Source organism: Caretta caretta, chromosome 3 (genome assembly GCF_965140235.1).
Source record: "Caretta caretta isolate rCarCar2 chromosome 3, rCarCar1.hap1, whole genome shotgun sequence".
In the NCBI taxonomy this organism is placed as follows: domain Eukaryota; kingdom Metazoa; phylum Chordata; order Testudines; family Cheloniidae; genus Caretta; species Caretta caretta.
Genome location: NC_134208.1, coordinates 112,698,647 through 112,711,150, shown reverse-complemented (window position 1 = coordinate 112,711,150; position 12,504 = coordinate 112,698,647). Strand labels below are relative to the sequence as shown.

Here is a 12,504-nt window from a genome sequence, read left to right as displayed (position 1 = left end):
TGGCCACACTCCTTTCAGTTGCTGTATATAGGCAGTGAATAGGTTTATCCATTCCTATCGTACCCAGAAATCCCAACCACAAACGAAGGTAACTCAAGCAGATTTGGTACCTGGATCCAAACACAGTCAACCAATATTTACACCTAACTCTCCAATTCCACTCTTAAATACGGGGCATACGTTTAGCTTCTTCAACAGTTTAAGACTCCTGACCCCGATGCACCCAAGCTCAGATGAATTATTGATGCAAGGGGCAGGGAGAAGGGAAAGATACAGGACCTGCTTACCTTGTTGGAGTAAGGGGGCTTGCTCAGGTTGATCCCATCCCGTATAAGTTTATCCCTAATCATGATTTTCAGTTTCAGTTTTGGGTAAATCACCAGCTCCTTGCTGCGGGGCCCAAGTTTCTGGCTCCTGAGGGTCCCCTGATTCCCCTGACGATGGCGAGAGCTAGGCTCCCTCCAAGCCTTAGCCTCATACTGCTCCACCAGGTGGCTAGTGTAGATCTCAGGGGAAGGGGAGGGCAAGCCCTGCTGCTGCTGAGGCTCCAAGGTGAAATAGAGACCAGCAGCGGTCTCGTCCTCCTCTTTCAACCTCACCACTGCTTCAAGGATTCGGCGCCTGTGGTGGGGCACCGACACCCCAATGGCATCCAGGTCCGGATCCCCTATTTGCTTGCAAACCTCCAGGTCATCATAGCCATTATCTACGAAGGACTCCGCGTACTGGGAAAGCTGCAGGGTCTTCAGCCACTCATAGACTATGTTGGTGCACATGTTAGCTGCAAAATAGTAATTGCAACTTTTAACACCGAAGCCAGGCTCCCCTTTCTTTCGCTTGCAAAACAAGCGACCAGCAGAGCAAAATCTGCGATCAAATTAAAAGAGCAACATGCACAAGTCAAGGTCTGGAAACCAGCATCCCCCAGGAACAAAACAAATCTCCAAAGAAGCAGCAGCCGCAGATCGCAGGCGCTGCTGAACGAATCCTCTTGCTTATTCCTTCTTCTCTCCTACAACCAAGCAGAGGAGCCTGTGTCAGTGGAGAAGAGAGACTTGGGTTGGAAAAAGGGGTAATACTTAAAGGCGCACCCCTTAAAATCCCGGGTCACGGCAGACACCCACTCTCTTTTGGAAGTAATTTGTTGTCGCTGTGTTTTCTCCGCCTCCTCCTGATTTTAGTTTCTTTTTTCCTTCATTCCCATCTTCCTTTTTTTCTGTTGCATGACGCGTCTCTGTTTACTATGTGCTGCTTTTTTGTAACGTTAGTACCCTGTTGAGCTGAGGAAGAGTACGAGCCTGCACGCTCGCCCAGCAGCATGTGTCTGAGCAAGGCTTCCTGCTAGCTCGCTCTGCAGGGCGTGCAAACCGTTGCTTTTCTTTTTCCTTTTCAAAAGACTCGTCTCGGATTGAAAAATAATCCCGGTCACTTCCCCCGAGTTACTTTCCCTGCTTCTCCTTCACCTCTGCGGGGCTGCACCAAGACGCGTCGCCACAGCAAGCCCAGAAATTCAAGTTTTCCACCCTCCCTCTCCTCCTTTTCCGCCTTTAATCCCACCTTCCCCGCGCAGTCCTGGGGAGGGGGGAGTCTCTTCTTCAGCCACCAGCCCTCACCCCGCTCCCAACTTTCTCGTGCCTGGGATGGCCCTGTACCGCCGGCTGGCCCGGGGAGCCGCTCTTGGCCGGGGAGGGGCGGAGGAGGCGAGGCTGCGGGGAGCCGGAGGCAGGAGTCCGGGAGGGAGCCGCACGCGGTGCTGCTGAGGGCTTGTTTGGGTGGCGAAGGCGCCCCGCCCGCCCTGTGCATTCACGAGCGGCGGCCGCTACAATTTGTCTTCTCGGCGGATGCGCTGAGCTGACCCCGCTGTCTTCTTGTTTCTAACGGGTTTTGTTTTCCCTGTGTGTGTGTGACACCCGCTGTGCTTTCGGGCTCGTCTCCCTCCCCAGCCCGGAGCTCTCTGAAGCAAGGGGAGCAGATTTCCTCTCTACCCCGGGCACGCAGAGGGGTTTTCTCCCCCCTCCTACCACTGGCTGTTCCCGTCCCTCTCTTCTCCCCCTCCCCGTCCGCCTGTGCCTCCTGCCCACACCTGCCCCCCTCGCTCCAAGCCATCCCCAACTTCCACGCCCTGCTGGAGCAAACCCGCCTGAGGTAAGTGACCCAGTCAGCCGCCCCGCCGGGCCCGGGACTGCCGGGACAGAGGCGGGACAGCGGGGTAGGTCATCCATACGTTTGCATGGTAGCAGCAGCCGCCCCAGCTGGAAACACGGCAGCGCCCTGCGTGGGCTTTGAGTGCTGCTGCGGGCGGGGAAGGGAGCAGAGCGCTACGGGGTTAGCGGGCAGCTGGGGAAATGTCTCCCCTGCTCTGTCTCGCAGGAGTCTGGGCGTCTGCTGTAGCCCCCGGGGCTCCCAAACTTGATCCCAGGTTTGGAAGAAGAAACACGTGGAGATCTGTGCGAGATAGAGGAAGCAGCAGCGCTAGGGGCCCCAGCTGGTCTTGCTGCTGCTCCCCTCCCCACTCTTTGCTGTTCCCGCCCCCCTTCTCCCCCACGGCCCTTCTTCCGAGAGCAGCGGCTACCGGCAGGAATTAGAAGCCGCTGTGAAGCCGTGACACTAGCATTGTCTGCTAGTGGGTTTGGTTCCTCTTTGCAGCCGGGAACGGAAGCAGCTGCAGGGGGGATGCTCGCGGGTGGGTGGGGAGTTTTCGGAGGAGTCTCTAAACTTTCCTCTAGGAATTTGGGGGTAGGGAGAAGAAAGTCCCCAGGCTTCAGCCTCCTCTCGCGCTCTCCGCCGCCAGCGGGTGACTCTGTGTCAGTGACTATGGGCGCTGGGAAGCCGGGCTGCTGCTTCAGTCTGTTTCTCTCAGGGTCTTCCCTAGCGCTTCTTCAGCTCTCTCCAACTCTGGACCGGCAGCGCCCTCTCAAGCCCTCTGGTGTAAATGCAGCCCAGAGCTGTCCCCAAACAACTCTAGCTACCTCCCTTCCCCCACTGCACACGCCGTGCTGAGCCCTCCAGCCAGTCACTCTCTCAGCCCAGTGCTGGGGCTTTCAGCGAGTCTCCCCGGCCTAGGGCTGGATTCGGCCCTTAGAAAGTCCAAGCCAGCAGTGCGTTTAAGGGCTCTTCGTGGAGGGAGCGGTTTAGAACTGGAAGGACACGCGCATAGCGGTTTCCAGAAGACTGTCTAGGGCGCAGCCAGGCACCGGGTATTAAGCACGATGTGCTGAATCTAGTTTGCACTTGGCTACCCTTGCAGCGAAAGAACGTGCAGGTGCAGATCGGCAGTGCAAAAATTTACTTTTTGAGTCCTGTGAAAGTCTTCTGTACTTGAAGGGCTCAGGTGGAACTCTCAAGTGGGAGGACCCCCAGTATGAATAAAGCAATAGATTATTTCTGTTAGGTGTCCAGTAGTAACTCTGTATGGTATCCGAATAGTTCTGTTTTTGTTGAGCTTTTGCGAACAGCCGTTTGGTTATGTAAGCATATAAATGGAAGCAGTCCCTTTAACAGTGGGCCAGGGCTCTCTGTCACACTGAGCCTTGTTTAAAAGGGGTGGAGAGGGGTGGGGTGTAGCCTGGAGCTCAGAATACAGAAGACAAAACCAAACAGGTTGAGTTTTGTTTTTTAATTAAAGTCACAACCCACTTTAATGAAGCTTGCTCTTCAAAAGAGTGATGTTTCATTCTGGAAAGTGTAACACAAATTTTCTGCAATGCCTTTATTCCAAGGCGTGTGAGCTGATGGCAGCAAACAACGTTTCCAGTGCAAGGTAATTCTAGGTAGCCCAGTTTTTATGAGAGGTATTACGTGTCAGAAAACTTTACAGAGCTACATTGTACAAACAATTACAAACCTACCAAGGTGCAGATAGCACAAAGCAGCAGATTGCAAGTTTACTTACAGCAAAAGATGACTGGAGAGAGGCCAGCATTCATCCCCTCCCACAGCGTTTCTGATTTCCCTCCCTATCCGTTCTCCCAGCATGTTAGGTTTCCCTTACCTTTCAGAAGCAGGGGAAAGGGAAGCACACAGAAGATTTTAAACGTCCTGCCCAGGGCTGGGAAAGGGGTTACAGCAGCAGCATGATCTTCTCTCCTCAGACAAGGAGGGTGGGTTGGACTGGAAGAGCCAGAGCAGTTGCAAAACCGGCAGGGGCATGCTGCTTCTCAGCCAGCTGTAGCACTCCAGCCCTGGAGCAGGAAGGAGGAGAACACCAGCTCTTCCAGGTGCAAAGAGACCAGGCTGTCCAATGGTACGTTCAGCAGTTCTGTTTGTCTGTCTTTCCTCAAGAGTCTTGTTTTGTTTTTATTATATGACAAGAGTGTAGGGAGTAGCCAGAATGAAAAAGTCACAAGCTGTTCAATTTTCCACTCCCAGCAGGTATGCTCATGCCACATGAGGGGAGAAAGATCTCCCTTACTTCCCCCTGCCCACCATTCCCCTAGAAAGAGAGAATGAAGTAGCTATCCCATAGGCTTGTGCTGTCCCCATTCTCTGAGAAGACAAATAACCACTGAAGATTCTAGAGTGTGAGGGAGGAAGGAAAAGAAAACAGGTCTGTTAGCTTCCTTCGAACAAAGACCACTACAGGTAGTAGGAATCTTTTGAGGGAGTGGGAAATAAATGCAGGGGACCAGGGAACACAGGCCCAGAGGCTTCCATAGATTTAAAATTCTGCCTGCTTATCTGAATCTCCAACCTTCGGAAGCCATAATAGTTAAGATAGTCACATTAACAATCCTCATTCAGTAGGGTTCTCATAAAAAAAAATCTGTTTCAAGGGGCCCTAGAAGCCTCCAGACAACAGCATTTTGGAGAACTGTCTGTGGAGAAAAAGATGGTAAATGTTTCCACCTGTGCAATGCAGTACATGCTATACAGATGGGATTTTCAAACGCACTCAGCTTGACTTAATGGTTCCCATTGAAGTCAATTATAAAATTCTCGCCAATGTTACTGGGAGCAGAGCTAGGTTAATGCTAAGCACATCTGAAAATCCTACCCCCTAATTGCTTTTGCCAATTTAAGTCCAAACCTTAAATTTACTTTGAGCCATTTGACGCTATGTGGATGTTTAGCACATATGATAGAAATGGCACTTGTATGGCCCTGCTGTTGTGTGCTACATAACCTCACATCCCAAAGACATCTCACTTCATGAAACTCAGTAGATTCTGATGTACCCTGAGGTCTTGATCCTGCAAACACTTGAGCACATGCTTAACTTCACTACTTTCAGTGATTTCAATGGGACTAGGCATAGTAGTAAAATAAAGCAAATGTATAAGTGTTTTCAGGATCAAATCCTTTGAGTCCTACACTAAGGCCTAGCAATTTTTAGGAATTAAATACAAAATTTTCACATTAATTTCAATATATATAGATAGATATACGCTATGCACTATGGGTCAAATTTTACTTTTAAGCATTTTCATCTGAATAATATATATTACTTCATCTCTGCATATATCACAAGGGCAGAATTTGGCCTCACATCTAGGGCCTTTCTGCATATCAAATTAGAAATGAGTTGAAAATTAAGAGCAGGCACATCTGCATGTTTTATACAATTCCCAGGATGCACCACAGAAAGAGGGCACAATGAGTCAAAAGGCTGATAGGTTCAAGCTACACTCTTTTCATCCTGACTCCCTCAACCCAATTTAAAAACTACACGTAGCATGTAGATAACTTAGTCCAGTACAAGGGAGGATTATGCTAGTGCACAACATGTGGAATGGTTGGCTTTGTCTCTGACATTGCCAATGGAGACAGGAACCAGAAGCTGAACATCTATGAGAGTGCTAGAGATAGAAAGAAAACAATAATAATACCTAGTTTTTATAAATAAATGAGAAAAAAAGGGCCTCTCCCCTTACGGTGCTCAACAGGAATTTCAGAAAGGGAATTGAGACCATTTTTCTCTGAGGGTGACTGAAGCTGCAGTTTGATATGGATCCTGCAAACATTAGTACATACTGTATGTTTAACTTTGTACCGTGAATAGCCTAAAATCAATAGAGCTACGCACAGTACTTAAGTATGTGTGTAAGTGCACTATCAGGACCATAAAGCTTACATATTTTATCTATAATTGAATAAAAATAGAGATTATTCTACTGAATGTTTGTAGGTTGGTTCATAGCTTACTATATTTATTTTTTAAGTTTGTAGGCAAAATTTCAACTTTATTCTCCAAATCTTTATCAGGTGATGAAGGTGGGAAAATTAACTGGAATTTGTGCTGGAAATTCTAGTAATCTTTTAGGTGATTTTCAAGTTGCAGTGGGGGAGGTTTAGGTTGGATATTAGGAAAAACTTTCTCACGAGGAGGGTGGTGAAGCACTGGAATGTGTTACCTAGGGAGGTGGTGGAATCTCCTTCCTTAGATATTTTTAAGGTCAGGCTTGACAAAGCCCTGGCTGGTATGATTTAGTTGGGGATTAGTCCTGCTTTGAGCAGGGGGGTGGACTAGATGACCTCCTGAGGTCCCTTCCAACCCTGATATTCTATGATTCTATGTTCCAAAACCTGCACGTCTGTTTAGGCCTGTTGTAGATAGCAAGTACTTAATATTCACTGTTAAAGCAATAACTGAGTTTTTAACCTATAAACAAGTTGGTACCAAACAGTAGGGTCCAGATTACTGCAAGATGTGTGTAGCATAGAAGAGTCAATGAAACTTATTAATATCCTGTGCCAGAAAAATCAGGCCCCAAAATTAGGAGTGGAAGGAAAAGAAAATGCATCTCCTTAAATTATTTTCTTACTATATTTTTCTGTAAGCTGTGCTTTTTTGAAAACTGCCAGAGTGGAGGCAATTCTTGGCCGGTCTCACCATGTCAGGCTATATTACTGATATAATGTAATATACTATGATTGATGTTGTCAGAAAGGATGTTTCACAGCAATGACAGGTTGGCTCAGAAAATGTAAAGGATGTAAAGCATTTATCTATCTATCTATCTATCTATCTATCTATACTTTAAACAGAAGTTCACTGTCTCAGTGTGCCAGTAAGTGGCCAAGGGTTCATCCTGGCTGGACCCTTGGGGAAATTTTCAAACAGCATATCAGTCAATTTATTGCTGTTAAAGTGCATTATTTCAGATTGTTTTATAAGAGAGAGTTTTATAAGGGGAGTTTGTTTATGGTGCTATTTGAGAGACATGACAACACATTTTTAAAGATATTTTTAATCTTAAGGATTTTTCTGTATTGTCACATATTTACCTCAATCTCTACATAATTTTATGTCTGCTGTTGCTCCTTATAAGAGTGCTAATACAATCCTTGAACTTCTGTTTCGGAATCCTATTGCTGTGAGAGAAGCATGTAATATCTGTTGGATCTCATTCAGTATGGATGGTGCAGGGCACATATTACATGACTGGAACTGTCCTGTTTCCGTGATGCAAGATGGGGTTGTCATGTTCTGGGGTTCAACTCAGACTGGTGAGAGATTGTGTTACTGCTTGTCCTGTAACCCTGAGTGCCTTAAAATGCTCTGCTGCTGCAGCTCCCTATCTGGATGCTCCCAGCTAGCATACACTGAGCTCAGCAGCTCTGACTCCAGCAGCCTGCTTGTTACACTGCAGCCCTGCTCTGGTCTCCACCAGCCTTGGTTATCATTAGTCAAGTGATCCCAACACCCAGTCTCGAATTTCCTCAAAACTATCTGCCCTGAAGGGTCCAGCCCTCTCCTGGAACACTCAGAGAAACATAATGAGGTTTCAGAGTAACAGCCGTGTTAGTCTGTATTCGCAAAAAGAAAAGGAGTACTTGTGGCACCTTAGAGACTAACCAATTTATTTGAGCATGAGCTTTCGTGAGCTACAGCTCACTTCATCGGATGCATACCGTGGAAACTGCAGCAGACTTTATATACACACAGAGAATATGAAACAATACCTCCTCCCACCCCACTCAAATAAATTGGTTAGTCTCTAAGGTGCCACAAGTACTCCTTTTCTTTTTATAATGAGGTTTGTTTGCTCCACTAAAGAGACAAAAGCACATTACAATTTCTACTCCTGGAGGAATTCTGTGCCAAAGAAATAAAAATTCTACACGTAATATTTAAAATCCTTCAAATTTTATTTGTCAAAATAACACTACATAATCACACAAGTTTCAATTATTTTGGTAATTTATTTCAAAATACCTGTCAGCAAGTATGTCTGTAACAATCTAGACACACACAAAAAGTCCCCCAGCAGTAGAAAGTTAAAGAAACCCCTTATGACAACCCAGCCCCCCCCCCCCCCCCGAGCCCAGCCAGGGGGCCGGACCCCCCAACCCCTCCCCCGAGTCCAGCCGCAGCGGCCTCCCAGCCCATACACCAGCCCCACTCCCTTCAAGCCCAGCTGTGGCCCCCCAGTTCAGATACCCACTCCCCCTCACCTCCCAAGTTCAGACACTACCCTCCTCCCACCAGAGCCCAGCCGTGGTCCCCCCAGGCCAGACACCCACCTCCTTCCCCACCCCAAGCTCAGCCATACCTCCCCCCAGGCTAGACACCTGCCCCCTGCTCCCTGAGCCCAGCTGTGGCTCCCCCAGGCCAGATACCAGCTCACCCCGAGCCCAAGCCCAGAAACCAGTCCACCTCCCCTCCCATGGCCCCTCAGCCCAGACACCAGCCCCCTTTCCTGCCCAGGGATCCAGAAGGAGAAACAGCCTGTTGCTGGGTCCCAGCCAGGCTTTTATGGAGTTTCCTATGGCCTGCTGTTTCCTTCCCTTGGGGTGTGCTGGGAACTGCAGCTGCCAGGAACTCTGTATTCCCCTCTCCTCCACAGTCCCTTCCCCACAATGTCATCTATGTGTGAGCTGGGCTCTGCCAGGTCTAGCAACTGCTAGTGGTAACCATCAGCACTGCAGCCCATTTCTGTCAGAGAAAGGAAATTATGCACAAAAAACATTAATTTCTGCATTGTGCAGTGGTGAAGAATTTCCCCTGGAGTAAATTTCTTAACTTAATTGGAGTAAATTCCATTCAAGCAGAGTACTGAGTTCATTTATTGTAAACAAAAAATAAGTTTATTAACAAAAGCACGTAAGTGATACCAAGTAGAAGGTATAAAGTTAGAAAGGATTGCAAACAAAAGTAAAAATAAACTTTCTAAAGGCTAAGACCTATTTTAACCAGCTGCAGTCTGTCTTCATGGTAGTTTCCTTACCAGTATTCCATTCACAGAAACTTCAACCCCTTTGGTTGAAGGACTCATCTTTCTAAGCTTGCAAGAGCTCTAATCCCCTGTCTATGTATAGTGCTGGGTGCCAAGATGGCTTCTCCTCTCTTCTAATATCTTCCCAAACTCTTTGTATTGTCCCCAGACTCAGGATTACTGCATCCTGTTTTTCCCTTCCCTTGGACTTTCCATCCCCCTGCTGATCTATATGTACATGGGGCTTCCATTTTTTTTGATCATACCTTGTTTAATTTCATTGAAGACCAGTAGCTTCCTTCCCTCCTGTCTGGAAGAAAACCTGTATTTTCTGAATGGGTTGTTCTGAAACACTAAAAAGTGACTTAATATACATTTTGAGCAAAAAGACAGTGTTGATAGTGTGTACACTGATGCAGTTTTTTTTCTTTATTCCAAACGCTTTTCATCAAATTGAATGCTTATTCCAGTGAGCTGTTGTTTCTGGTAAACACAGGGAAAATTCTACTTTATTTATTTTGTGGTAGAATCTAGGAATTTCAACTGAGAATCAGAGCTCTGTTCTGCTAGGCACTTTACACAAAGTCTCTACTCCAGAGAGTTTACAATCCGGTATTTCCACAAGACATCATCTCAGAAGCATAGTAATTAAATAGCTCAACACAGTGTTCATTCACACAATTACTGTTCACTTTCTGTTTATCTATTTTCTCTTATACAAACTTCTTCATACTGGTCACTTCATCAGAGAGTATTCTATCAAGCTCACATACACAAACATATTAAACAACAATCTTTAAGCAGCCTTCAGTTTTTTTCCAGTGAGGAACAGAGTTTCAGTTAGAACACACACTCACTACATGGTATGAATGAATGCATTACATGTAAGCACAGGTCTTGAATAAACATGTCCAGATTGTCATTTCATGCTAGGCATTCTTAAAGAAAACATTATATGAAAAAAAGAGACTGTCCTGGCAAAACTGGAGGTATGGTTTTCTTCGTTAGGTTATGCTGCCTGACCTAACAATTGTGGTGCTAAATCCCAACTCCCTTAATGGAGGGTTGGATAAGTAGAGAAGCTGCCTCTTCCAGCAAGATGTCCCTTTCTGGCTCTTCAGATCTACAGAAATTAGCCTCTTGGTACTTTTAGGAGTATGACAGAACCTCTGTAAAATCAAAGGGTGAAATCCTGGTCCCAGTGAAGTCAATGGAAAACCCTTCATTGATTTCAATTAGGAGTTAGGCATCTAAGGGCTTTTGAATATCTCACAAGGTGCCTATTTGCATCTTTAGGCACTGAAATACCTTTAAAAATCTGGCCCTTAACTTCTGCCCCTCCTATACTTGGGTACTAGACACAACTGCAGCTACTTCCAAAGAGTGGCCCTTCTCAGTTCTCCCTGAACATATACTCGACTCCCCTCATCTATCTCCCTTAACTCTCCTGGCTCTATCCCAACCCCAGTCTGTTCTGTCTCCATTGCTCTATCTCCCACCCATCTTTTCCTGAACCACTGTGCCTCATTACTTCCCCTGTTCATCACCTCCTGCCTGTCCCTTCATCCCCTTCCCTTTTGCTTTTTTCCCCCTCTCTAGCCCAACAGCTTCACCTCCTTGCTGATCATCCTCCCCTTCCTATTCCATGACACCACCGCCACTTTATCCCCTCTCAGCTGTCATTGATTTTCCTCTAACCCCCATTTTTTAATTCCCATACACAAAAGCATTCAGTAGTGCATGGGTTGAGCACCATCCCTGCAAGGCTCTTTCCATCTTCCATAGCTTGCCTGCTATACACTATATCTAATGTTTCTTATCCCCCAACAGAGAGACAGGAAATGCTAGCAAGAACCACATATAGTAGCAACCAACAGGAAGAAGGTAGAGAATGTACATTCTGTGTCTTCATGTCTATCAAAAGTTTAGGCGTCCTCCTTGCAAGAATGAGTCAAGGTGATTCTCCAAAGGAGTACCAGATAAAACTTCCTTCAGAGCAGTCCGTATTGCTGATCAGTTGCCCACAGGACTGAGCACAATGTGTCTGTTAGCCTTGGAAGCAAAAGATATGGCACTATTTCACACCAGCTGCCCAATATCAGTGGAGTTTGGCCCATTTATGCCAGCTTAGGAACTGTCTTCTGGCCTTGAACTTGAACTATCACCATGCCAGCTCAAAACAAAGGCATTTTAAAGTGTGTTATGTTTTTCTGAAAGCTCCTCTCCAAATAATCAACATTTTAAAGAATCAAATATTTCCCAAAATTCCCAGTAGATATTCCCATTTCAAAGAAGGAATGAGAAATAAATCATCCATGACCTTACTGTCAAACCTTACCCTTTTCCAGCTTTACAATAGTTTGTCAGCCTTCCAACTAGATCTCCCAAAAGACAGTGCTTCATGTCAGCTCTTGCCTTTCATGTGATCTTTTTCCAGTCGCTGAGGCTCAGAGTAAGGGGAAGGAGTTGGCTGTTTTACATTTGCAAAGTTACTGTATATAAATGTGATGCTCCAGAACCAAACTCATTAATCCAAGTCTGGATCAAGGTTTGGGTCAGACATGGCAATGAGAACCTGTTTTGATAGTGTTCTGAATGTGAACACCTTGAGCTTTCTGGAAGTTTGGATTCAAGTCTGTATTTCAAGCTCCCAAGCTCAAAAGCTCTAGAGCAAGGGTTGGGAAAGGAGTAGAACATACTTCCCACCTTCTGGCAGTTCAAGAAAGGCAGATGCAGGCAATCCTGTGAACTATGCCAAATGTAAAAGGATGTCTCCCTCCTGAGCACCCCTTCATGACCTGGGGTCCATTCTTGCCCTCCTCAATTAACTGTACACGCTGGCTTCAAACACTCCTCCTTAGGGTCTGGATTTAATAACACAGAAATTTAGAACTAAACTCCAAGTTCCAAAATAAAATCTACAACAGGGGTTCTCAAACTCGGGGTCAGGACCCCTCAGGGGGTCACGAGGTTATTACATGGGGGGTTGCGAGCTGTCAGCCTCTAACCCAAACCCCACTTTGTTTCCAGCATTTATAATGGTGTTAAATATATTAAAACATGGTTTTTTTTATTTTTAAGGGGGGGTGTCACACTCAGAGGCTTGTTAAGTGAAAGGGGTCACCAGTACAAAAGTTTGAGAACCACTGATCTACAATGTTCAAATCAGTTCCCTGCTATAGCAAGCCACTCCGAGCCCTTCCTAGATGGAGCAACTGCCCTGGTGTCTCAGCATCTTCACTGCAGGAGTCTTTCTCACTCTGCAGTCTCTTCCCTTCTGACTCAGGTCAGCTGCAGCTTCAGGCTTCTGTCCTGCCTGGCACTAGGGTTGCCAGGCATCCGGTTTTCG

At 46.4% G+C, this 12,504-nt stretch overlaps 1 protein-coding gene and 1 long non-coding RNA gene across 4 annotated transcripts in view; one reads left to right on the top strand and one right to left on the bottom strand.

Moving 5' to 3' along the window:
- The window catches only part of SASH1 (SAM and SH3 domain containing 1), an 890,912-nt gene extending 888,972 nt beyond the window's left edge, over positions 1-1,940 (bottom strand). For all 3 annotated transcript variants that reach the window (XM_048844286.2, XM_048844290.2, XM_075126795.1), the window contains exon 1: positions 288-1,940. In XM_048844286.2, the coding sequence (XP_048700243.1) occupies positions 288-776 (489 nt within the window). In that variant the 5' untranslated portion in view covers positions 777-1,940. The remainder of the gene's footprint in view (positions 1-287) is intronic.
- A 117-nt stretch (positions 1,941-2,057) lies between these two features.
- LOC142071577 (uncharacterized) overlaps positions 2,058-12,504 on the top strand; it is a 54,747-nt gene continuing 44,300 nt past the window's right edge. Inside the window, exons 1-2 of the long non-coding RNA XR_012667692.1 lie at positions 2,058-2,145; positions 4,092-4,243. This is a non-coding gene — a long non-coding RNA (uncharacterized LOC142071577). The remainder of the gene's footprint in view (positions 2,146-4,091; positions 4,244-12,504) is intronic.